At 51.6% G+C, this 27,106-nt stretch overlaps 1 protein-coding gene across 13 annotated transcripts in view; it reads right to left on the minus strand.

The window, feature by feature from the left end:
- The window catches only part of PPP1R12B (protein phosphatase 1 regulatory subunit 12B), a 120,010-nt gene that overhangs the window by 3,782 nt on the left and 89,122 nt on the right, over positions 1-27,106 (minus strand). For 5 of the 13 annotated variants that reach the window (XM_066983163.1, XM_066983169.1, XM_066983170.1 and 2 more), the window contains 6 exons: positions 12,175-12,191; positions 11,529-11,682; positions 10,621-10,722; positions 10,295-10,348; positions 8,665-8,715; positions 3,198-3,378 (listed from right to left, as the gene is read on the minus strand). In XM_066983163.1, the coding sequence (XP_066839264.1) occupies positions 3,244-3,378; positions 8,665-8,715; positions 10,295-10,348; positions 10,621-10,722; positions 11,529-11,682; positions 12,175-12,191 (513 nt within the window). In that variant the 3' untranslated portion in view covers positions 3,198-3,243. The other 8 variants (XM_048071258.2, XM_066983174.1, XM_066983168.1 and 5 more) reach the window with 7 other exon arrangements.

Here is a 27,106-nt window from a genome sequence, read left to right on the forward strand (position 1 = left end):
AGGACTAGAGGGGAAAACAAAGGCCTGACATTTTTTCAGCTTTGGACTTCTAATTCAGGACGGGACCAAGCCTGCTTTGCAAAATCTCTTTAGAATAAAAAATCTCTCTGGGATCCCACAGATGTTTAATGTAGGTGCTTGTGCCGTGGCAGAACACACCAGAGCCACCTCCTCGGTGCTCCGTGCGTGTCTGATGCTGGGGCTGAAACAGCAGCTGCGCCACGGCCAAATGCCAGAGAGCTTTTCATCAGAAATTCAGGAAGAAAGAACTTCAACAAGACCTTTCCAGCATCTCTTACTGGCCAGAAGAAAGGCCCCAAGCCTCTTGCTTCCCACGCTGCAGGTGGGCGTCCCTCCAAGAGCCCCTCCGAGGACAGCACTGCCCCAGGCGTGCGGAGCGGGGCCGTGCCACGGCACAGGCACAGAATGAGCTCAGCCGTGACTCATCTCGATCTTCTTAGAGGAATTCCCCCGAAATGAAATCCCCCTGCTGCTCCTCGATGGAGCTGCACTGCCGTCTCCTTCCTCCTGAGCTGGGGTTTTAGCCCTGGCTCCAACCCAACGCCTCCCCAGCCCCCTGTGTGCAGTCCCCCAGTGCCACCGCTGCAGACTGGGGGCAGACGCCAGCTCCCCCCAGCCCTGCTCAGGGCTCATTACGGATTTCCCAGGGCCAGATGAAAGGCACCAGCCACCACCCAAGTGCCCAGCAGCCCAGGGAGATGGGGAAAGCATCTGCGGTCTCACTGCACCCCTCCGTTTCCTCCTGAGCTTCACCCAAGACCCCCGACAAAGCACGCTGCCTCCCGTCCAGGGCACTGGAGGCGTTCAGCCACCTGCTGAGGTCTGCAGATGGGCAGCCCCTGTCCCCTCTGTCACTGCCTAGCGTGGCCTGGCAGGCTTGAAGGAGCCCCTCGCTCCAACAGGACAGCGCCCGGAAATTCTGCCCCTTGCTTTGGCAGAGAAAATCTGCCACGTGTGCCCCTTAGCACCGTCAGAGAGCAACCACCCCAGTTCTACAGCCCGCTGGGAGCTCTGCTGGCGGCTGCGCTTCCTAAACGTGCTCAGTGCAACTTCGGTGATTTCTCAGAAAAGGGAGGAAGGTAACTATGAGTAGAACAAGAGCTTCTTGAAAAGTTTCCTGGCTTTCACCCGATTCCATCGGTTCCCAGTGAAGCTTTCTGAAAGCTAAAAATCAGCCTTGTGAAATGTAATTCCTCCCAAGCTGCGGGCACTCAGGGCAAAGCAGCCTTGCGAAATAAGTTGCACGTGAAGCAGGCTGGCAATACAAGGGCCTGGAAAACAAAGCTTTATAAACGTCTCGCTGGAAGCAGTAAGGAGGGACGCAGCCCGGTGCACTGTGGAAATGATGGGGATTTGGGGAACTGAGATTCTTTGAAAAGTGCCACTGCAGTAACGCTGCCAGATTAAAATAGAGCCGTGACTGTAGGGCTGTGATGTCTGAGCACACCGGGGAGACAAGGCTTACAGGTAACAGTAACATTCCGTGCTAGACCTACGAGGAGCTGAAAAAAAACACCAGATGAGCTCACAGATACACAGCTCTTCTCCAGCTCGGACACAAGCAGTGAGTTTCAAACCTAGAAGCAAGCGGGGGACGATCAGCCCGTCCATGTCTCGGCCAGCCTGCACGGGGGACGGGGTGGTGGCACCCTGAGCAGGGGTGGCAGCAGGGGGAGAAGCGAAGATGCGATTATTGCCCAGCGGGAGAAGAGAGCCAGCTGACTTCCAGGGTGTGACACGTTATTTCTGCGGGTCTGGAAGCGGTTTTGGTCAATTCTCCTTCTTAGATCTCAAAACACTTTAGGGAAGAGATTGACTGAAACTCCCTGCTTATGGGAACGAGGTGAGGCAGTGACAAGTTCAAGGATGTTTTTGCAGATTTAAAGCAGGAAGAAGGTGGGATTGTCTCCTCTGCCCACCTGCACCATTCGGGCCACATAAGATGGAGCACCCCGTCTCGGTCAGCCCCCAGCAGGCCTGTGATGAACACTTGGTCTTGCACTGAGACTCCCGGGAAGGGAAGCCCCAATTCCCCCGGTTCGTTTGTTTCCACGGTTAATCATCTTTGATATAATTTGTCTGCTAAGAATAGATTTTTTCGTACCTTAGTGCCACTTCCAGCCCATTAGAGCATTGTGCTTCTATTTTATTTTCTTTTTTTTTAAAAAAAGCTATGTCTGTGGGGGCCCAAATATCCCTACTAACCTGCAAAAGGCAGGTAGGGCCCGCAGAAAGAAGCACTTACAGCTTTATTTTAGCACTGAAGCAGCAAGAAGGGATGTAATTTAACGGTGTGATGTGTATGGCAAAGCTACAGAAGGCTTGCCCTTGGATTTCAAACACTAATTTTTCTGCAGTGAATTTAAAACACAAGGTGAAAAAAAGGAAATGTGGCTGGTCGGCCCCCTGCCGCTTGCCCTGCCTTGTAACCAGGCTGCAGAAGGCAGAGGGGATGCTGCAGCTCTGAACTCAGACTAAAACACCTCACTATTTAAGGTGACGGAAGGAGCTTGTTTTCTTTGCTCAGCTGAGCAAGAGAAATTGTTGCAGACTGCCCAGTTTTAGCGTTTTTTTAAAAATCTCCTTCCTGTCTAAAACCTGCGTTTTTTGTAACATCCCGAGAAATAGTTAGATTAATTCTGACTTTGCACAATCCTGTCTGCGACGAGCCAGCTTCTCACTGCACCGAGCCCAGTGACGCTACGACCAGGCTCACACCATAAAGGCACCGACTTCGAGGTAAGGCACTGGGAGGGGGATGCTGGCGCCGGTGCCCCCCCGAAGGCATTCGGCCGTGCTAAGCCCCGGGGAAGCAGCTGAGCTCCCGCTCCTCCGCAGCCACTTCAGCGCCATCCATCGGACTCCAAGCCTCGGCGTAAAGCAGGGAGCATGCCCTCCTATTTCTCTGCTCAACGGGGAAAAAGGAAAAAGCAAACCCTCCCGCTGCGGGCGGGGAGGGAGACGGCGGAGGTCAGCACCTGCCAAGCAGAGCGAGGGGCAGCAGAAGTGAACGCAGCCGCCTGCGGCGAAGCCCTGCCTGCAGCCGGAGCAGGGCCAGCGTGCTGCTGGCTGGCACAGGCTCCTCGGGCACATGCTGCTTCGAGCCCCAAGCTTCATCAGGCAGCCTGGGGAGCGGCGAGGCGGCGAGCAGCTCGGCCACGGGAGCGGAGACCTGCCTGGAAGAGTGGAAGAGGGAGGCGAGATGAGCCGGAGGGGAAGCGGCTACAGCTCCTCTGATTCGGAGGGCTTGGCGGGCAGTGAAAGCCTGGCTACGACCCGGGTCAGAGCCCTGTTCTCGGCCAGCAGCTGCTCATTCATCTGCCTCAGAGTGTGAATCTGTTTGAGCTGGTGGAGATTCTGCAGAGAGTGACAGGAGTGGACACAGAAATACAGAGAAAACACACCACGGAGACAAAAGGGCACAGAAAGGTGAATTTAGTCCACGAGCAGTAAAATAGAGAATAAAAGAAAAATTAGTAGCAGTGAGTGCTGGGCAGGCAGCAGCTCAGATGCATACGAAGAAAGCCTTACAGCACGCTGAGGATATTCGGGAACCTTCCCTTTCTCCAGGGGCCCCCACAGCCTTTAGAAAGGTGGATTTCCTACAAGGCAGGCCGGTCTCTGACTGCCTATCTTCTAATTTATCGAGGTGCAAGCTCCACCAGCACACAGCCACGGACTTAGTACTGAGAACCATCACCGCTGACTTCCCACCTCCACGGGCTACGAAAGCGCTGCTGGCAGCTGGGAATTTCTTTACGTCTCCTTTTCCTCACATGTCTCCAAAAGCTAAAGCAGCCTGGTGTAGCAAAGAGCAACCAGAGCTCCATGGGAGGTTTTATTTACGTATTAAGCACGTGTGAGTGTCACTGTCCTGCAGTGGATCACCCAGACACGTCACCTCACAGCCCCCGTCCCTACGGCACCTGAACTCCTGGGTTTGCCCAGGTCTCAGTCCTGCCGGAAGGCGCGGGGCGTGTGGGTTTTTGTCCGGGTAACTCTGTCCAGATTCAACTCTACTCTGCCCCAGGGCTCAACGTATCTCTCATCTAGAAGTGCAAAGTTAAAACACTAAAGCACTCATTTTAACGACAGCAGCATGAATGACAGCATCTTAAAGAGAAGGCATTCGAAACACGGCATTTTTAGTAACGGAAGAAACACAAAAAGGAGCACAGGACAGTGCTGGAACCAAGCCTCCGAGGTGGGGCGAGCACAGTCCCAGCTGTACGGGGGGACACACGACACGGAGGCAACGCAGAACGCAAAGCAGGAAGACGGCAGAAGCTGTGCAGACATCACCATTTCTTGTTCAAGGACAACATTTCCCCAGTGACACCGAAGCAAAACTGTACGTGGGGCATTTACACCGTGCGTGGTGCCAGGGGCTGCCTCCTGAGCAGCATCCTGTCCTTCCCCCTGCAGCTCAGCTCGTCGGGCAGCGGTGCTGCAGGAACGGGAAAGCCTCTGCCAAGAAGGAGGGGGTGCGGGCACAGGGCAGCGGGAGGCAGGCAGGGGAACGCCCGCCAGAAGAGGAAATTTAAGTTGAAGTGAAGAAATCCCAGCCCACAGCAAAGCAGCTCCCGTCCTGCCTGCAAAGCGCCGTGCTGCCTGCGTCCTCCCCCTCGCCTGTGGGGAGCAGACGGAGGGAAGGGTCCGTGGGGAAGGGAATTCCTTTCTGCCATTTAATCAACAGAAAGCGTTCAAAGGGAGTCGCTATCTGCAATAACGAAGCCGTCCTGAACCAGAAGAGCACTGGCAAACCTATGGTGATAGGAGGAACTTCCACCTGATTGCACGGCAGGGAACTGGCTGCAGATCCCCACAGAACTGCTGCATCCCAGGACACCCAGGACGTTCTGTTGGAGGGCTCATCCCTGTACAAACGAGAAGTAGCCCAGGAAGCCCCCACCCTTCAGCTCAACTCGAGCTACCCAAAAACACCGCCTTGGCTCCTCGTTAAGGAACGAAGATACCTCATCCAAAAGCCTTGCAAAGCCAAAAGAAGCGATGCAGGTGAGTGCGAGGAGTCACGGAAAGGATGGGGGCCGAGCCCCCCCGGCTGTCCAAGCGATGAAGCCCCCCCTGCCTCACCAGCCCTGGCCTTCAGCAGCGCACTTCTGACACCAGACAGACCGGCAGGTCCCGAGACAGAGCTGTGGGGCAGGAAAGCTCCCGGGACACCTCAGCGGGGACACTTCTCCCCAAATCCTGGCCACCATCCTGGTGGGCAGGCTGTCCTGCGCTCGGTGAGGACAGACGGACGTCACAGCTCAGGCTGTGGCTGTCCCATGACCGACTGTCCCCAGGAGCTGCAGGGGGAACGCTCAGGCTGGAAGAGCCATTTCGTTTTGTGCTACCCCGGATTACAAATGTTCTCCGTTTTCTTACAGGGAACTCAGCTGAGCATCTGGCTGGCAGAGAATGTCGAACATATGTAAAAGGGGGTGCCGTGCTACGGGAGGTGGGAAGGATTGTGGTCAGTTTAGAGACCACCTTTACTTTTCCATACCAATACAGCACAAAACTGCAGCGTGGCACGATCAGAGGCAGCTCAGCCTCAGCACCCTGCCGCAGATGATAAAAAGGATCACCTATGCACAAATGTGTGTGCGCTGCAGGTAGGATGGCTTTCTATTTATCATGCTCAAAGACACCTAGTGAAGGCTGGAAAGCTGGGCCTGAAGCCAAGGGCAAAGACCAGAATCTGGACGATACCGCTGTGATTGCTTATCACTCTGCTGGATGCTTGGCTTACAGAAAGCAGGCTTCTCAGTTCAGCTGCACTTGCCTTCAATTAAAGGATTTTGTGCCTGCAACACAAGGGGAAATAAAAACGCCCAAAGCATGCACAATGTACAAAGCCAGGAGGTGCAGTGCTGCTACAGAATAAAGAAACTTCTGTGACCTTCAAGGAAAATTGCTGTGTTAAGTTGGGACCTCAGGCACTTGGCATTGAATTCAGTTCAGTGCAAATGCTAATTTTCTTTCTCCTTCCTCAGCCAAGTTGCTTTGTCTCCAGTCAAATTCTGCAGTCACTTAGGAAAATGCTGTACCACCCTGTCACCTTCCCAACAGCAGGTCCGCAGGAGCAACTCTAGCGTCAAGGATTTCTTTGAGATCACCAATTTCATCCTGCTCCTCTCCATTTCTTGACAGCTTCATCGGCGGTGGGTAAACTCATGGCAGGAACAAAGCTTGTTACCTCAGGCTTGGGCTGAAGTGCACAGCATTTCTGTCACAGCAACCCAGGACCTTTCTGTGACATTGCTGTGCCTCCTCTTCCACAGAAGTCAGCTGCTTTCACGTTGCTCCGGCCACACCTGAAGCACTGAGCTGGACAAAGACCAAAAGGCTGGATGCGAACCAGGATGGACCGGTTCAATTCAAAGACTGGTGGGAAGAATCCTGAAAACTGCAGTGTTAGTCAAGATGTAATAACCTGGCATGTTTGGTTATCTCCCCTTGCTGCTCTCCACCTTAAGAGAAGCTGGTGGATTTGTTTAAATGGCTTATTCCTTCTGATTCTGCTCAATAGCAATTCAATTAGCTAAAGTAGCAGGAATGCAAGTCCAACCAGCATTAATAGGTTTGATTCCTGGCACTACTTACACACCAGGGATTAACGCAGATGTTCTGCAGAGGTTATCTCACTCCGCACAAACACAACTGGGCCGACTCTCCCACTGTAAGATGTGATGTAAGTGGACATGGAAAGTCTGTTTTCCTTACGGACTTGTCCACTTCAACGTTTTTATCGTCAGAGATTTCATACTCCTTTTTATTAAGTGGCTGTCACAACAGAAATGTTGCAGCATACACAGGTACTCAGCGTTGTACTGGGTCTGGCTGGGATGGAGTTAACTTTTCCACCACAATCGCAACTTGAGGATTTGAAGAGAAAACACAGTAGTACCTCAGAAGAGATACTTTCAAATTCCGTGTCTATTTATTCCACTAACAAAAGCCCATTTTGGTTGTTTAATGCAGTAGGAACACAGCAGGGAGCAAAGAGCAAGCATCGCTCTTGAGGATCTGATAGCTCATTTCCAGGTAGACCACAGCCTGCTTTAGCTTATGTGCTGTCCCCAGCAATGACCAGCAGCTTCAGGGTAAGATAAGAACACGTCAAACTTCTGGCAGTGCTTTTCCCAGTGCACCATCTCGGCTTCCATCAGTCTGCAGCTCCCAACTACCCGAACCAGAGGAGCTCTGGCAGCATCCAATAGTCCCTACAGGCACCTTATTTCACTAATTGCTTTCTGAACCAATATAAATGTTCAAAACCGAGAGACCACTAGAGGACACCAATTTGTCTTTTTACTCCAAGGACTGAGCTGGTTTGCGGAATAATCTACAGAGCAAAAGAAACAACACAAAATGCTGCCGCCTGTGTTTTCCCTTGAAGGCCCCATTTCTGTAATGATGGGGAAGTCTCTCTGGAGTTAAATGTTGCCACCTGTGGAGTGGACAAAGGACCTGAAATTCACGCACATTCAGTCCTTTCTCCTTCCCCTTCTAGCTAGCACATCCACACTTATTTTCTCCTCTTTGAAAGAACAAGAGAGCCTTTGCAGTAAGACTCCACCAAATTGTTCTGTGCTCACTGCAGCAGAAGATGCAGCACCAGCCAGCGGGTCCTTTCAAAGATGTACGCTTGGTAAACACATGAAGCTTGAAATAGAAAAATGAAGTTGGAGCCTCCTTGAGGATGGCAGAAAATCGTTTCCATCAGCACAGCGTGGTGAGAGAGCTCACGGCTCTCAACCCTGAGTCTTTCCTTGTTAAAGTAGCTTGGTCCCACCTGGATCATGCTCAGAGGGAAGGGAAGCACGGGACACTGAGCAAAGAGGGGCATTCTGTGAACACGAGCATTAACGTACAGCATAGAATGATGTCACGCTGCAAAATCAGTGAGAAGGTTCAGGCGTACTTAGGCGGCCAACACACTGCTTCCTGCTCTGCAGTGCTCCCCGCCAGCCCCATGCTCGCAGGGCATCCCAGCCATGGCAGGAGGCCACCGTCCTCCGAAGCAATGCCACGAGAGAGAGGGGAACACAAAGGAGCGGTCAGTGGGGGATGTCCCGTGACAGTAAGCCATGCTGTATGTTTCATCAGGAAGCAAGTTCCTCTTTGCTGAAATCCATTCCAGGCTGACTTACTGCCACAGCCTTCCAGTGACATGCTTTAGGAAGGGAGTACAGAAATACAATCACTCTGTGTTTTTTTTCCTGGCTAGTGTGCGTGATCTCAAAAGCCAGCTTTGTCTTCTTACCCATTTGGAGAGAACCGCAACGGCTTAACTTGGGCTGCAGACTAGCACAGAGGATCAGCAAACTGAAACTCATGGATGCCACAAAAGGTTAGTTTTAGAAAGCATTTAGGGAGAATAGCCTTCACAGTTCTCAGATCAAACAGCATAACAAATAAAACATATGGTGCAATCAGAGCAGTTTTATTACTATTTCATGTTTGGAGAATATAGCCATTAAAGTAAGTTCTCTATGCAGAAAGGAACACACTCAGAGGTAACATGAGTCCCTTCCCATGTATACTTTTAATATCCTATTCCTGGGTGACAATCCCCAAAGACATTAATACAAAGCATAAAAAATAGAATAGAGTGAATAGATTATTCCCTACCTTCATCTCCTCCTCCATTTCAGAGAGTTTCCGCTCCAGGGCTCGCTTCTCCTGTTTACAAGGATTCATAACAAAGATTGTCATATGGATTTAGAGGAAAAACTTACAGCATATTTTCTTCTAAGGAAAAGTAAGAGTCTTATATATGAGCAGGCACTGAAAAGCATCTCAAAGCAATGTGCAGGTTACCAACCCGATCAGATGGGACACAGGAGCTGGTAAACCAGCAGGTGATCCGTGCTGCGGCCCATTTAAGCAGACCTCTCAGCCCTGAGCTCTCTTCAGTGAAACTATCCCACTACATTTAGTGACCCCAGCTTTCAGGACTTTCTGATGAAATGTTATTTTGAGCTGTGCAGGTGAAGCCATGCAGGTAACCGTACCCGCCACATCCCCTGCTGCAAAGGAGATGATGACAAAACCCGCTGAGCCCATCAAATAGCAAACAGTGACCAGGAAAAGGTGTCTGGAAATCCTGCTTCTCCCAGATAAATTTAGGACTTTAGAGCTGCAAAACTGACTGACTGCTACAGCAGATTCTGGGAACCAACCAGTACACGGGTACACAAAATGCAGAAGCTGTCCTGAAGCAGTTAATGCCATCCTCACTGAGCAACACTCTTTTCTCTCTGTCAGAAACCTGCATTTGTGCCTGCTGTGATCCTAATGCAACAAAAATAATGCAGAACGTTGCCCCGTCTTGGAAGCACCCTGTATGGGTGGAAGATGGGATGTGGGGGTGAGCTCTCCCTGGTTGGGGATGTCCTGCTCAGGGCAATGCTCTCACTGCCACATTTGTTTTTTTAACAAAAGCAAAGCTCCACCCATGTCATGACTTCCCCCAGCTGCTAGTTCAGATGACAGTGATGGCTGGCTCTAACTTTAATTAACCATTAAGGTATGTGGTGGGAGGATGCAAGATAACGGCCATCAGTTGAGGCAGGGGAGGTTCTGGCTAAGATACAAGATAAAAAGTTCACTCTGAGGATATTTAAGCACCGGAACAAGGGGCCACAGCTGTGGAACCTCAACACTTACAAATCTTCATGAAATGATAGGACAAAGCCCCGAGGAAAGTAGTTCAAATTCAGCATTGACTGTGCCTGGAGGTTGGACTACAGACCTCCCCGAGTCCCTTCTGACCTGGCTGAAGGTCATTTAGGGCAGAGACTGCCACACACTGCAAGGTCAGCTTAGCTTGCTGCAATAAATCTGACTGCTCAGTTAGGAGGAAGGAGCATTCAGACATTCAGATTTCAAGTATAATAGTGAGACAGACACCCAGCTGGTGTGGTGCTTTGTTCCCCTCTCCGCCCTGAAACTTTATTTACAAGGAACAATAACATTTTAAAGTATAATGGACCAACAGCCCCGTAGGACCATGCAATACTATTTGTTGGTCTGTAGCTTCCTGTAACAGAAGAATGAAGCCAGAACATGGCTGATCTGCAAAGAGAGCAGAGAAGTCTCAGACATTGAAAAGGTCAGAACACAATTATCCCTGTGAACTGCTCTGCAAGGAAAAAATATAACTTATCTTTTAACTAACACTTTCCTTCAAGAAATTGCTATGCCCTGTAGAGCAATTCAAGGCCAAGATCGCGACTCAGAAGAAAGCAGAGACACATACCCTTTTCTCAATCTCCAGCATGCTAGACCGGTCAGAAGTTTTCTCCTGTTTCTGCTATGTAAATTAAAAATAGAAAGCTATTAAAACTGAGAGGATTTCATAGGATGCTGTACAAAGGCCTAGATAGCCTACAGAAGCACTTGCCCAAAGAAGCAGTCCTTAGAGAATCACTCGCACCACACTTATTGCTGCAAAATATACAAATCCCCTCTGTAGCACCTTCCCTCCCACGAACTAAACAAATCCGTCCCTGCACTGAAACATGTGGTGGCTTGTCACGGGCCAGTGCTCAGTTCCTCCAGTCTAGGAGTTGGTTTCTGCCTTACCTGGGCTTTTTCCAACTTAGATTTGATGTCGGCCAACTCAAGCTGGGCTTCTTGCAGTTTTGACTTCAGCTTTTGATTTTCAGACAGGGCACTTTCATATAACTGAAATATGAAACCAAGTATTTCAATTAACCAGGCTGCTCTTCAGCCAGTGCACAGACCCAGCACAACACACCCTGCTTGCTCTTCTGCGCTTTTACTTCAGTGAGGAGGAGAAAGGAACACAATTTTAGGGCACATGAAAATGGATTTTTTACTTTACTTCCTTCAAACCCACAGGATTTCCATCCCTGTACGAGGACGAACTGGGCATACTGCCGGCCTCTGGACAGCTGTGTTCATGAAGAAGAGTGGAGTGCTGCTTACTGTCAAAGGCTTTTCAGAGTCATACTTTTTATTTCGCAATTTGGGTCATCTTGAACTAATTACTTTTCGTACGGTCTGTGCATTGATACTAGGTGTGTATATAAACCCTGAAGCCATGGCAGTCCATACTATTAGCTTTCAAGGATTATGTTGAAAGTTTCAGAAAAAAAAATTCTGGAGTGTTAGAGCAGCAAAAAATAATTCTGTTGGGTATGTATACTTGGGTCATGTTGGCAGTGCTAGGCAACGTCTTTTCTTGCTCCTTCACACATCCCTCCCAACATTTCTCTAGCCTCATTCCTCACTCCCCCTTCCCAGATATCTGACTTTGCACGGTGTCCTTTCACCCCTTGTCCTTTTTCGACCCTCTGAGGAGCTGCTGCATTTGAAAAAGGCTAGAGTCATTTCCAAAGGCAATGGAAACAGAAAATGAAAAGAAATTATTTTGCTCTTTCTTGCCAAAGACTCTCGGTGCAGGTTTCTGCAGCAACAGGCAGCTTCTAAGGTGCATGCATTGACAGTAATCCATCTAAAAATCCTACCTTTTTATAGTCCCTGTTACTCTCCTCTTCTGCTTTGCTGCTGAGGGCAGCTAACCGGTTCTCCCTCCGGGTGTAGGCACTGGAGCGGCTGGAGGCACGATCGCTGTAGGAGGAGGAGTCACTGGCAGTAGTAGGGTTTGTAGCTGCTTCCAACCTAAAATGCAAAGAGGATCTAGCACCATGGCGCAGCGACCACGTCGGGACTGCCTGTCTGAGCCTGCCAGGCTGGGACTCGAGGCCGTGCACAGGCACTGGGACTGCTGAGCACGCTCCTGCCGCAGCGCAGCGCCCGAGGGCAGGGAGCACCAGCACTGAAACACCTGGGAAAAGTCCAGTGGGTGTCAGCCTGAACCCCAACAGGGCAGTAACTTCCCGTGCATCTCCCATCTGCATGGTGGGAGTGGGCTCCGTTGCTAATCGGGCACACAGGGTTTGTCTCTCTGCAGAGTATTTGGTAAGTAATTTGGGGAGCAAAGGCTGGAAGCAAGCTGGCTCAACAGTTCTGCTAAGGTAAGTACCCAATGGCCAGTAGCAGTTTCAGCTTATGCTATTGGTTTGAAGTACTGGGAACCCCTGAAGCCATAGAAAAAAGTACCACTGATAAATATTAAATAGAAAAAAAAAATCCAAGAAACAAAACTCTTACCTGGAAAGTCTTTCATGCTGAAGGGAGAAGGGAAAAAAAGAAAGAAAAATGGAATTAGTAACCAGAGGAATTAACAGTGCAATTCAAGAATTGTGGAGCTGCCACGTAGCAGCAGTTTCCTACCTCTGACACAAGCAGCAAGCTCACAACAAGCTACACAGTGCTACCTCCCACGCCCAAACTGCAATTCACCAATTCCTGCCTGAATCTTTTCAATTGCTTCTGCTGCTCTGAAGTACTTCAGATTTAATTTCTTTCCTTAACCTAAAAACTACTGAACCTTGATCTTTAAATCCTAGTTCCCAGAATCGAAATCCATTCCTTGGACCAAAACTAATCTATTGTTTCCTTTTTAAATCAAACTATTCTTCTTGATTTTGACCACTGTCCTATGCACGATGCGGGTGAGAGTGATTAATGGACCAGATGCACTGAGCTCTCTGTGTATTCATGTTGGATGTCTGAAAACCACAAACCGTTTTTTCTCCACGGGCAGACACCTCCCCTACAAAGGAGAGCTTCACTACAGCGAGGGGAACACAGCAGAGCTGCCCGAGGAAGGGAGAGGAGCCCTCGGCAGCCAAAACATTCGGCACACTGGTTGTAGCGTGCCTCAGGTTCTTCTTTCCCCATCGACATCCCAGTCGCCGCGGTGCAGCTCTCAGCTCTGTCGTTGCTCATACACAAAAAATGACCTGGGCCAACTAATGCACAGGGGAGGTTACAGAAGAGTTTTGCTTGGCACTGTAATATCCTACAGGGCCTGGTTGTGGTAAACCGCAGTTTTTAATGGGGTTTTCTGGACTGGACAGCTTTCTCCTCCAAATGCCAAAGCCAAACAGCAATAGCACAGGTGTCCTGCAGGATGCACCACCCTCATCTAGCGCTTCCTTCCTGCAAGTTTCTCCGTCTGGCAGATGTTTACTCAAACTGAAGGTGCAGTCTGACGCTTTTTCAGTCTCTTGAACTGGAAATTGAGCCTGACGTCCCGCTACCAGTGTTATTAGCAGTGCCGTTTCTGCAAGCGAGCACAAACCACCTGCCAGTACTACCAGCTATTTCCCTACAGCCTTTTTAATAAGTGAACACAAGAAGAAGGACATTACAATGGAGGAGAGGGGTCAGGCTTTTAGTGCCCAGACGTGCTTGTGTTGTACTCTGTGCTGTTTAAATACACCACTAAGCCCAGCAGCCAACGCCATGCCGGGTGGCCACTTGCTGCCCGCCCGTCCCCCAGCACGCAGGCCGCAGACCCGCTCCCGCACCCACCGATGCCTCCGATGGCCGGGCAGGTGTCGGGGACAGACAGGGAGGGTGGAGAAGCGGAGAATTGGGACCCTGGAAGCTCTGCGATCAGAGAATGGCCGAGGTGGGAAGGGGTCTGGGGATCACCTGGGCCAGCCCCCTGCCCAGCAGGGTCACCCCGAGCACGCTGCGCAGGATGGCAGCCAGGCAGGTTTTGGATATCTCCAGGGAAGGAGACCCCACAGCCTCTGGGCATCCTGTCCCAGTGCTGCCACCTCACAGCACAGAGGTGCCCCTCATATTGAGCCGGAACCTCCTGGGCTTCAGCTTGTGCCCGCTGCCTCTCGTCCTGTCGCTGGGCACAACCGCAGAGACCGGCTCCGTCCTGCTCACACCCTGCCCTCAGACATTTATGTACACGGATGGGTCTCCCCTCAGCCTTCTCTCCTCCAGGCTGAGCAGCCCCAGCTCTCTCGGCCTGTCCCAGGGGTGCCCCAGGCCCCAGCCACCTCAGCACCCTGCTCAGGACTCGCTCCGTGTCCCTCGTGTCCTGGGGAGCCCAGCACTGGGCACAATGCTCCAGGTGGGGCCTCACCAGGGTTGAGCAGAGGGCAGGATCACCTCCCTTGACCTGCTGGCAACACTTCTGAATGCAGCCCAGGTCACTGTTGGCCTTCGTGGCCGCAAGGCCACGACCACAGCCAGAGGGCTGCACGGGCAAGTCCAGAGCAACAAGCTCTGTGCTCGGCCTGCCCCCAGAGCTGCCGCTGCTTGTCAGGACGCAGGAACGTGGTGGCACACCATCTGCTCCAAGTCATCCCACTTCTAATTCATCCTACCCTAATGCAACCCCGATCCCGGATTCCAGGAAGGAGCCTCCCAACAGGGCCTGCCATCATGGCCGCCTGGAGGGCAGCCCTCCCTGGGACGCCGCAGTTTGAGCCGCACGAAGGCCGCGAACTGAAGCAGCCCAGCACGTTCGAAGCCTCATTCAAGCACATTCAAGCTGAAGCTGCTAAATCCAAAGCTATAAAGGGACGAACAAACCCTGCTGTTAATTAGCACGCCCTCCCTAGAGCTGTAGCAGCCGGTCCGGGTGCTGGCACCCGTCCTGAGCCATGGCAGCGGGCCCAGCCCCGGACTCCTTTACTGGCTCTAACCCCTCTCCATGCAGGAGAGCACAAGTTTTCTTTGCACCACACAGGCGATGCTCCTGCCTGCCACTGTCCCAGGGACGTCCACCAAAAACCAGACACAAACAGCCGTGCTCCCAAATGAAGCTCAGAGCCTCTACACGCTGAGAAGCAGTCACCGTACGACCGACCTCTTGTGCTGGGTATCGTTAGAAAGATTCCAGTTTTCAGCCACAAATGCGTTGATGAAGGTCTCTGGGGTCTTTTGTCAGCAGAGCCCCTCACACTTGCCTCATTAAGATGTTGCCCCAGCCTGCGGCCTGGCAGCTCCCCTGAAATTTCGGCCCAGTGACCCAGGCTCCACGGTTCGGTGGGAGGGGGAATTAGGAAGTGATTAACAAGGCTCTTGCTGGAAGTTATTTGTGCACTTTATGCTAATCCCTTTCAGTGACAACTCCCCTTACAATGACAGACGGCTCGACAAGTAATCCACTTAATATCAAGCTTGCATTTATTTCAACAAACACACCTGCTAATGTATTTGAACAGTGCTGGGAAAGTCCACACGTGGCAGGGCAAGGCAACGTGAAAACCGAGCAATAAAAGCAAAACCTGAGCAGGTTCCCAAGCAAGTCTGTGCACTTCCAGCAGGAGGAAAACGTCATTTTTGCGGTTTTTTCCCCCAAAGAAACAAATAATCTCCAGAGGCAGAGAGAGCAAGGGTGTACTTCTGCTAAGGAGGGGTGGGGTAGGACAGGAATAATTTTAAATAGCTGCTAGGAACACCAAAGGAAAAAAATAACAAACCAGAGTCTAGTTTATTGTATTGGAAAATCTCCCTGTGATGGACACTGGGAAGAATTATTTCAGGTTGCAACTGTCCCTGTCTCTCCATGGGGAGGGAGACACCAGATAGGACCAGGGGACCCCGCTCCTGCCAGCGCCAGGACGAGCGCGTCGTGTCTTCCCTCCTACACTCTCCACCCCAGCACAGGGCACCTCTGGGGCTTCTTGAGCCAAAAGCTGGATTTTTCTTCGTGCTCAGTGCTTTCTCCTTCCAGGAATTTGTCTCCTGTTGGGCTCATTTAAAGCTTTGGGTACCCCCAGCATCCTGCGGTGACAGGTTCCAAGAGCCAGCTGAGCTGGGTGGAAACAAGTTGCCGTCTCGTGGTGGCCTGTGACCTGCAGGATCCTGCAGGATCCTCTCCCCTGTCCCTGGGCATCGCACGGCGCCGAGTTATGGGAAATGTTTGCAGTCACAGTGCTTGGGAAAAGCCTGTGTCCTTCCCTCACCCTTCAATTTTCGGGTGCCTCTCACCATGTTGTTTCAGTTAAGTGGTATTTTTGTGACAAGGATGATTAAGCTGAGAGGAACTAGATGAAGCCTGGGTCTGGGAACAAGACATTATAGCCGCTGCTGGAAATAGCCCTGCTATAATGGAAGGTGCAAAACAGTTTTCATTAGCAGATCATTCCTCTGCTTGCTGTTACCTTCAGGGAAGGAAGGGATATTTATTTTATTTTAAATCAGTTTCTGGCTCAATATTTTCTTGAGTTTTGCACAAAGGCCAGTGCTGGTATTGCAGGGAGGAGCTTATCCCGTTCATTTTTAAAAATAATGATAGAAGAGGGGAAAAAAAAAAAGCCTGAGTGAGAAAAAAAAAAACAAAACAGCTCCACTTTTCAGCTACAGAAAAGGCTCCAAGTAAAAGGGGTGACATGAAAATCAGCAGTTCTGAGCACAAAGACAGGCTTTGAAGCCTGAGGAAATGAGTTAAACAAAACGATGACCGAAATCTTGTGCACTTGGGACGCGCTTGTGCTGCTGGAGAGGTACCTGACAGGGGAACTGTAAGCTCTGCATGCAAACATTGGAGTATGTGCTTAGCTTAACATCCCTGTTATTTGCTCACAGACAGACAAACGTTCTCAGAGGCCACTGGGACATCACATTGGTGACATTTCCAACAGAAAGCAGCTTCCTTCCAGCCCCGTTCTGCCCTGCTGCTGGCCACAGCGCCCTTGGAAACCTTTGCTGTGCTTCCAGCTGCACCTGCACTGTCATCTCTGCGATCGCTGCTCCTCCATTTACTGCCCCTTCTTTAAAACCACTACATATGCCACTTAAACTTCTGCAGAACCAGCTCTCTTACTGTGTGGTGTATGTAAGCAGTGAAGAAGGATGCATCTGCTCGGAGATCCTGTCCCAGAGCTTCAAACTCTGAGGTCAGAGTCAGAAGGTGAAGGGCAAAGCTCTCCCTCCGTCGTTTCTTGAAATAGAAGTTGGGGTAAACAAAGGGAAACTGGAGCCAAGACCACCAAAGGACAAACGTGCGCTTACTCACATGCCGCACGAAAGGGCTTTCTCTTCCTGATTGTTCTTGAATGAACACCGTGCAACCTGCTATAAGGTTAAGGAAGGGATGCTGAGAAACAGCTGCACCACCCGTAGGAACGCAGCGCTTTTTGTTTTGTTTCTTTTTCCTGGCAAATCTGGAGCTGTGCTGTCGGCGTTGCCCGGGCTGCTTTATTTCCCTCAGGATCAGAAGTTTGACTAGAAACGGCAGCCACGGAAGCACGGGCTTGTGAAATTATCTTTCTCACAACCTAAACAGGGTCACAGCGTTTCAGGGTGTGGGGGGGAGGAGGACCCCGGGGAGCGGTGAGGAGCCAGAAGCGGCTGCCCTGGTTTGGAAAGCAGCACGCCTTCCCTTCCCAGCAGCCAGCGCTGAGCCCAGGCCCCGGCGCCCTGCTGAGAGCACCGAGCCCCGCACCTGGAAGCCTTCTAAAGGGAAATTTAAAAGCACAGAAAGCTCGTGGGCGTGCCTCTCGTTTCTGGTAACCCCTCGCTCCTGGACCTCTCGTGGAGGGAGGCTGGGGGTCCCATGTCTCCCCCAGACTTGCCATTCACCTGCTAGGTCTCCTCTTCTTTCCTCCCGGCCATGCCCTGGTGGGCAGCGCGTTCAGGCAGGCTAGGGGGTGGCAGAGGGCAGCAAGGGGGGTGGCTATTTTTGCAAGCCTCCCAGACAGGGTCAGAGCTGACTCGGCCAAGCTGGGCTGGCAAAACACGGGATATGTGAGATAGGACCTGAGAAAAAGGACAAACGGCATCATACCAGGCTGATTTCCCCTGCACAAGCCACCTTCTCCTGCCCCCTGCTCTCACGCCGGCCACTCCAGGGACGAGGAAAAGCCGGGCACCGGCCGTGGCTTTACTCCTCCGGACCCCTGCGATGCTGCAAAGCGCCAGGAGCGTCCCAGGGACTTGATTGTAGAAACACGCTCGGACTGTGGAAGGCAGGAGCCTTCCCTTCGAAGCTCAGAAACTTTTACAGCTGTTGTTCAGCAAAGTATAATTAAAACCAAGTTCCTCATGGAACGTTTAGATAAAATGAAGCCCTGAAACGCAGCGCCAAGAGGGGGATCAGCCACTTCTCTTGCCAAGTCAGAAATTGGCCTAATTGCTTCCAATTGCATTCCTCTGTGGCTAGGATCTGACCCAGCAAAAGGGAGAGAAAGTCTACTATTTACATTTTTTCCAAAAAAAAAAAAAAAAAGGAAAATAGATGCTTTGGGAACATCTTATGCTTCTTTATCTCCAATTGGCCAACCTCAGGAAGATCTGCACTATTTTAAGACAGTTCTCAAGGCATTTAGTTCGGTGTGTTTTGTTTCAGAGATCCTGATCAACACCCCTGCCTAACTAACCACCATTTAAAAAGATCCTAGAGCGCAGCTCCAGCCCTGCTCTCCTCCCCCTTCTTAATCAAGAGAGGAAGTTTTATGAACCTCTCCAATTTTGTTCTTGCGTTGGCAACTGTCCTCCTGTTTGTTTTAGAAAATAAATACAAAACAAAGGCAGCTGCTTGTGGGGCCGCTTCTTTCCCACTTAGACGCAAAGCCACCAGGGATGCTGCAGGGAGCTGGGTGCCGAGCAGCCGCCAGGTTCCTGCGGTTCCGTGGCTGTGCTGGTGCGGGCACTTGGCACGGCAGCTGCAGGGACAACCTCTCCGGTGCCCCGTGCTGCTGCTGCGGCTCCAAGTCTCCCTGGAGCTGTGCAAGAGGCGAGCTGGAAGGAGGAAAGGCGACGAGGGCGGCTGCCGGCTCCACGCGCAGACCCCAGCCCCATCTCGGCTGGGTGCAGCTCCCAGTGGGGCTCCCCTCGATGCGCCTGTCCAGCCGGGTATCGGCAGGGGCAATGAGCTCGGAAAGCTTTCCACTGGGTGCAGAATGGTTACAAGATCCGTTCTGAACACTGCTTTTGTTATTTTTTTTTTTTTTTGAGGTCATCGCCTCCCTTGGAAAGTTGCTCTGCTGACCTGAGAGCTGTGGTTTGCTCCAGCTTCCTGCTAGCTCCAGCGGAGCTGATGGATCCTGCTGCCTTCCAGCTAATGCTTGCGTTTGTGCAAAGGCAAGGATTACAAAATCCCATTGATATGATTAATAATCCAGCGTAGCCAAACCACCTCCATCTAACCTCCAGCTCCCCAAAGCCCGACGCAAAGTATGTTTTCACAAACTATAAATCAATAAACTTTGCTTAATAAAAACTGCCATTACTGAAGCACAATATTAGAAGATCCTCCAAGATGAAATAGTGGCTTTGGCAGCTGGCTGAAACAGATCGCATCGTTTACAGCACGGATAATGCACGTTTAATCAGAAACAAATACACATGGCTGCGGCGGACTGACGACCGCATCTCCCGCAACCCCCAACATATCGAAACGTTTTGCAGCCTTACAACGTTTGTGCGCCTGCCAGCCCGTGCCTCAGTTCCCCGCGCCTCCCTCACGTGGCCCGTTGGCTTTGCAGCAGCTGCAGTTTATTACCACGGTCTCTGGGGGATAAAGCTCTCCATGTAAAACGTCAGGCTGGATTGTATTTTAATTTAGTAAAGGCCACAATTCAGAAACCTGGGCTCGTTGCTCTTATTTTTCCTTCTTTTTCTAAGGGATCAAATTTTATTGGTGAAAAATTTCATTTTGCAAAGCGACGTGAGCTTAGACAAAGCTCTCCAGACATGAGGCAACAAAAGCTGAACGGCCAAGTGACCCAAGAGGAGAAAGAAGATCGCTGCTCCCAAATCTCTTCAGTATGAGAATGCCACAGGTCTGCAGGCAACGGCTTCTGCCTTGCCCCTGCAAACGCTCCCCTGGGATGCTTCCAGGTGTTATCATCGGCTGTTTAAATACCAATTAGGGGAGCAGCCAGGATCCAGCTGCCTCAAACCAACCTGCTGATGTCTTGGCACGAAGCGTGCGCCGACGAAGCCTGCTGAACACCTCCGTCCTGCAGCCACATAGCATTCCCGTGACACTGCTCCAGCCGCGGGGAGTGCTCGCATGGAAAAGCCATCAGGGCTGCTCTGGGTGTGCTGAGCTGTCTGTACCACGCCGAGCATCCTGGGCTGTCAGAGTTAAGACTCTTTGTGCCGCCTCTCTTCCTCCTCATTTGTTTCAGGCTAAAATAGCTCCAGACCAGCTGCCAGCCAGCGATCTGAACCCAAATATGTTTGGGGACGTCTGCTGCAAAGATTTTGTTTCTACTGAACTGCAAGAGTAACCTCAGCAATTTGGGGTCATTAAAAAAAAAACACAAACAACTCCTTGGAAAAAAAAACAACCAACCAACCAACCAACAAAAATCCCCACAAAAAGCAAACCAGAATGCTAACAGCTCCCCAAGGTCAGGATGTTTTTATCTGACCACCAGTTGCAGCTCCGTTAGGCAGCATCTCAGCATCCCCGTTGGTGGAAGTCTGCGAGCACACGGCACAAAGCTGCCTGGAACGGCACAGGGCGCCCTGGGAACGTGGACAGGCCGAGCTCTGTCCCTCCTAACCCTGTTTGCTATGGGGCTGTAGTCCCTTCATGGCAAACAAAGCTATAATAGGTTCCTGCAACTGCAGTAAACACTGGTTTCCAGTTCAGTTTGAAGTGGCTTCCTGCCCACGGTTTCCACCCGCTCTCCCATCGCTTCCCTTGACCGCCTGTTCCCACCCCATGGTACCTCCCCGTGCTGGCTCTGCCAGCGTGCCTGGTCGGGCGGCTGTACCACGGGCTGAGCCACGTCGCACATCTCCTCTTCCTCCTCCTCCTCCTCCTCACCCCTTGGGCATCCCAGGCTCGTCCCCTGCTCTGTCCCTCGCAGGCGCTGAGCGATGGCGCGTGGCTCCGAGTGGCTCCCCTCTGAGCCCAGCCGCCTTCTCCAGGCACCTGGAGCTGCCCGGGCAGCGGAGAGGAAGAGTGGGAAGTTTGAAACGTGGTCCCCGTGCTGCCCCACGGGCTGCTTTCTCTGAGACCAGTCACGCTTAAAGCAGCCAGACCACGGCACAAGCCAGGTCCCAGCGGGATTTCAACACTGCGTGTGAAACTGCGTCCCGTGTGTCCAGCCCTAGTGCTCCGCGAGGATCCTCTACAAGAGCAGCACAGCATTGCACAGGAGCAGTAGAAAACGAGTAGAAAATGTTATTTTGATAACAGCAGGGTTTCACCCGCCCTAGAAAACGCGGCAGAGCTGGGGCACAGGAACAAGCAGTGGTCTGCGACCGTTCAGACCACTCAGTAGTTAACAGGCTCCCTGCTATGGCTGTGGCGCGATTAGCTCTGTTCCTGGGAAGGGAGGGGGGCTGAAGAAGGAAGTTTAGCCACAGGGACACCAGCTGGGTGCACCACTTGCTCCGTGGGTCACAGCATGTGCCCTGGCCCATTTTATTTATACCCAGGGGTGCAGCCAGGGACAGAAGAGAGCTGTCTGGCCACTGAGTCACAGCAGAGAACAGCGAACCGGGGGTGCCCGAAGGATGACCAGATGTTCCTGATACACTTCCAGATATGGACATTTACAGAGGAAAACAAAAAAAATAAAGAACAAACAGAACCCAGAATGATTTCTTAAAGATATCCATCTAAGGAATATGATGCCTGAGAAATAACCACCGATCAGACCAAGGAACAAGCCAGGGTGAGGAAGAACACGGACTAAAGTTAATTTCTGAGTTTCAGTATCCCACTTTTTTGTTGGCTAATGGAGAGGATGCAACAGCTTCTTCAAATAGTGTGCAGCCAGCCAGCAACCCAGACATTAGAAAGAAAAAGTCATGAGACAACTTACTTGACCCGATTTCAATTTCTGTAGCATCGCTTTTATCACAACCAGCGCGAGTCCAAGCCACTGGATGGAAAGCCAAGGAGATAAAGTTTCCTGGAGCAACGTTTACAGAACACCCTTTATGTTCTAACGCGTCCGCAGCAGCAGTGCAGCAAGCCGAATGATTCATACAGGTCTAACTAACGTGAGAATAAACCTGTTACCATGAACATCTGAAACAAGACCAAACTTGTTGCAAAAACACTCAACGGAGCGAAAACTGACCGCCAGACACACTTGTATTCAGAGCTCTGTGAAGGCTGTAATCTGAGCAGGCATTTCTACCAGCGCCTCAACGCTCCTGGACATCACTCCGTGATTAAAAGACGTCTGGTTTGGCCGCGTTACCAGACCTCTAAGATTTTTTGCCATTATTTATGTGTTAATACCCAAAACATGCTGGTTTCATTTACACACCAAGCATCTGCAGCTCAAATGGCTAACGCTTTTGTGCATTAGCTTTCTTCCTTGAAGATTTGCTTTGGATTCTGAACATGTGTCCACATCAAAATCACAGCCGGGTGGGAAGCATCCGAGCAGCGATTGCCATGGCAGCAGAACGACCGCGGGCTGGATCTGGAGGCCAGCTAACACATGGCGATTTGGAAAGTTGCTTTCTACGCTCGAGTATTACTCTCAAGCGACTTGGTGAAAACATACGGCCCGTTCAAGGTGCTCCTGCATCGCAGATCCCACTGAGCACGGCTCCTTCAGCCACTCCAAGGAAAGGCAGAACAAAACCAATCGGTACGGCCGATGGAGCATCCTTAACACTCGATTGCTGAGACCCTACTGCCAAAAATTCTGCTGCAAAGCTCAAGGAACAATCAGGGAAGGTGGCTTAATGAGGGAGCAACCCAGCAGCAGATGGGAGAAGCCTTCTACTAAACCTTCGGGCATGGCCAGGACCAACGCTGACTCTACAGCCTCTCGAGAAGCGAGTGACAAACATCGAGCGATGACAGCCAAGGTGCAGCCACCACTGCCCAGCACACGCAAGGGGCCGGCGGCTTGAAGCTCTTCGTGGTTTTCTTCACAGCAACACACGTGGGATGACAGGACAAGGAGCGCTCCTCAAAAGGAAGGGAGGCAGGGAACAGCTGAAAAGCTGCCCTTAAAATCCGTGCAGTGAGCTGGGAGCGCGCATCTGCTTCAGCTTTCATCTTCCTGATCTATAGCACGTGGGGAAGCGCAAGGGTTGTGGAGTACCAAGGTACAGACAGATGAACCGAAACACAAGTACAGGGTATTTCCTACGAAAAAACAACTGGCCCAGCATAAACAAGCATAAATAAAAATCGTTCCTCCCTTCCACCTGGTAAAACACACCCAGGATGACTTGACAGGATTTAATTACACGGTCACTGTGATTCCGGGCTGTCCCATCTCAACACAAAAATGAGGTACCGAGGTTCGAGGGCAGCAAGATGGTGCTGACCTCGCCCCAGGGCACTGGGGCACGCTGCAGAATTTCCTTGGCGTGCCTTTCACTCATGCCCTGCTGTATTTGAGAACATTGCCCTTCTTGTGACATGCAGCGGCTCAGTGCGAAGCGCTCACCCTCCTCGGCTGTGCAGTCGTGGAGATCCCATCAGTTAAAGGTGGAAAAAAACCACGCAACTTTATCATAACACCTAAGTTAGGAATGCTACAAAGAGCAGGGCAAGCGCAGCGGGGCATGCCATAGGAAAGCGCTCCGCAAATGCCATCTGCGCGCAGCTCTTTGCCTTAATAAGTAAGACCTCCTCTGGGCTGCCTGGTTCTCCGCGAGGTTTCCGTGCCTGTACCACGAGCACGGCTCGCTGCCTGCTCCTCTGTTCTGGCACCCCTGCTCGGATGGGAACGTTGAGCACCACAGGTCTGCGGCTATCAGCCTCAGCTGGACGGAAATCTAAAAAGCTCCGAGATCTCACACTCCTGCCTGTTTCAGTAAGGCTGGCGGCACACCGCTGCAAGGGCTGCCAGCCTTGTGGGCACAGGGGTGAAAGGGAGACACGCACAATCACGGGGCAAATCCACAGGAAAACGCACTTAATTATCGTTCTTGCTCATGGCAGAATTACATTGTCTTGGAGGTTACACTGCCTGAGTTAACTCTTCGTTTTAGTTTGAGGTAAACCCTTCCAAGGCATTGGCATTTCCCCAGCCCTGACACACCAGGGCTGGTTCCTACAATGACCTGGGAGCCAACGGCGCTGTGCCTGCGGCACGGCTTCTCCCACAGCGATGCTGCGGTGCTACATCCAGCATTATTAACACTGCAAGAATAAGCAAGGCTTCCTTGCTCACCAGAATCACAAGGGGCCAAGGAAAACTCTTTGCCAGGCTCTCCCTTTCCCACCCTGCACCTGGGAGCTCCCACTGCTCGGCACCCGAGGCCCCCCTGAGCCTGCGATCCCGTCACTGCCATCAACAGAAACCACGAGCAGCTCCCGTTATTTGCATCAACGCCACCAGGCATGCGCCATGCAAGCGAATACGGCAGTCACAGCTCGTGCGAGATGTTTGTCACGTTTATGTGCCTAGATGTATCAGGAGGGGAAAATGAGTCAGTGTGTACGCAGAACATGACTGATTTTAAAAAAACGCTTGGTTTCTGAGAGACATTAAAATGTTTCTCAGTTGTATTCTGTGATAAGAACCTATTTCCCACCTCCTATTAAGCTGCTTACCGATGCTGCGTCAATTCACTGGGGACGGTGAGCACAGCTGTACGAGCTGATGCAGGAACCCAGCTGAGCAGAGGGGATGGGCAGGGATCACCTCCAGCTCCCCAGAGCTGCCCTGGCAGCAGGGAAGGTGCCGAGGCTGCAGCTTCCACCACGGCCACGGCAGCGGGCCGACCCCCTCTGCATATGTAGGGCTATGCCTTTCCCAGACCGAGACTTGTCACTACAAAGGAGCAGACAACGCACATCTGATGTGAGCAAACACCAGCGCTCAGCTTAATTTAATGCTTGCATCTAAAATTAGTCTGCCTTTTTAAAACTAATTCCTCCAGGCTTCGACGCTGGCGTGATAACACTGCTTGACTGCAAAGAGGGTGCCCTACAATGATGGGGACTGGGAGCTGCCCCTACAACCACAAGGACTCGGAGCTGCCCGAGAGCTAACACCAACGCTGTCGCAAGGTGTTCCCACCTTCAAACACCTCCTTCAATCAGGACACCACCCCAGTTCAGGGAGGACGAGACAACTCTCTCAACTTGCCAGCACCTCCGTAACAGGTGGTTTTCTTTTTGTGCTGTTGAAATTCTGTAACGATACCGCAGTTCACAGCAGCCCCGAGGCTTAAAACCTCACTGGAGAGCAAACCCCGTTGTGCCCGCAATATCAAAAGCACTGATGGGAAGAGCACAGCTTAACAAGCTGCTCAGGTTTTGCCTCATTTTCATCTGAGACGTTTTCTTGTAGCACCAGGCTGCTGGAGAGGGATGTTTCTGCCCACGGTGAGCAGGGCAGGGGGGAAGCTGCCATCACACCACCCCCTGCAGCCAGCAGTGCAAATCATCGCAGCGCGAGGGCTCCAGGAATTTGCAGCTTTCTTAAAACCTGTTGCTACAGAGGCACCTTCCCAAGTTTCATTTAAACGATCCTCTTTCCAAAACAAACCCCAGACACAGGTCTCCGAGGGCAAGACAACAAACCACCACCGCCGACTCCGCTCACCGAGCGGGTCTCCCTGCAATACAGAAAGGAAAAGGCTGCTTACTCTGAGTGTCTTTGCAATCGGGGAAGGAGAGGATGGGGGCGAATCTGACTGAGCCTTCCTGCTTCGAGTATATTCCTTACTCCTGGTGTACAGGGACGACATGGCCTCGCAGGCTGGGTAGCTTTGAGAAGCAATAAAAGTCTTGCTTTCCTGTCGCTCTACAGCGCTGGGCAGGTCCTTCTTCCAAGGTCAGAACAAACTAATTAAACTATTCACAGCTCTGGTAATTAAACCCTGCTGTTTAGGGTGTATAATTTTAGGCATTAATCTGCTGCAGAGAGAGCTGAGGCTCCACAACGTCTCTTGTCCAGGCAGAAGAGGCAGTGTCAGGGACGCGGTGCGATCCGGCGCCGTGCCACCCTCACCGTCCGGGCCCCGTCCCGCGATCTCCACAAAAGGGCATTTCCTCGCGTCTGTGCCGCGCGACCAGGAGGCTCTCCCCCCAAAACGGGAGGAGGAAAAATCTCCCGGCTCAAGAAGAAGAGCCAGAGAAAAGGCTGAGTTTATCTAGACATGAAGCTTTTGCGAAAAAAAAGAAAAAGAAAAAAAAACACAACAAAAACCTGTTTTACTCCGGAGCGCTGCTGCGAGCTCTCTGCCGTAACTGCGTGGAGCTGCATGCTTTAAGCGAAACGCGAAAGCATAAATCAGGAACAAACACTGGTTTGGAAAGGGGCAGTCCAGATGAAGTTGTGTTTTGTTCCGTCCTCCTCCTCCCGGGCGCCTTTACCCACGCGCACGCTTCTCCCTTCCCTCCCCGCTGCCTCTGACATTCCAGATCCTTACTCGCGCAGCCAGGAATGCTGGAGGGCGGCCAGCAGCAGTGATTCACTTTCAGCTTGGGATTTGGGCTGCCACTTGTAGGGGAAAAAAGGGGAAAAAAAAAAAAAGAAGAGAAACAGGACAAAAAGTAAAAACTTCTAAGCTCCCAAGGCCCGGCAGGCTGAGAGCTGGAGGTCGGAGGCAAAGCGGCTGCACTTTGCAAAGCTTAAATTCCAGCCGCCAGCCTCAGCACGCATTTTGTGGCTGTGACAAAGGGAGATATTTCAAAGGACACGGAGCAGTTCATACCATTAAAGGGAGTACACATTCATGCAGTACAACAGGATTTTTGTTGTTTGCTCAGAAGCCTGTTTGGAGCTGCGAGAAGGCGACACTTCGCTTGTGTAATGTATGTGTTCAAATGAGCTTCTGGGATCGAGGAGGAGGGGAGAGGAGCTTGGAGGAAAAGAAGGGTGGGGAGGGCAGGCACCTCTCAGCAAACTTCCAGCGAGCTCTGCTGTAACGCTACCTCCCCGGGCAGCCGCCCTCTGCAACGTTAGCAGCGTCTCCAGAGGCAAGGCTGCTTGCTGGAAAGGCGAGTGGATGGCTCTCAGGTCCCAGCAGAGCACACAGCGTGTTCAACTGAAAAACGCACGGGAAGTGTGCCCTCAGACACACAGCGGGTGAGCTGATTTAATAGCTCCCATACGCTAAATACAAGAGTCGAGCACAGCAAGTTGCAAAAGCCTCCGGTTTTCTTCACTGGAAAGGCGTCAGCCCCAGTACCCGAAGGGGTCAGCTCAGTACCTGAACTAGCCCTGCTCAGGCAGCGTTGAAGAAGCGGTGCCACGCGGCAGGATTTGGTCTGATCTGGACTTACTTACACCCATCCAAACCAGCCCCTGCCCAAACAGTGTGCCAGGAGTTA

This window comes from Anser cygnoides, chromosome 25, assembly GCF_040182565.1.
Source record: "Anser cygnoides isolate HZ-2024a breed goose chromosome 25, Taihu_goose_T2T_genome, whole genome shotgun sequence".
NCBI classification, from domain to species: Eukaryota; Metazoa; Chordata; class Aves; order Anseriformes; family Anatidae; genus Anser; species Anser cygnoides.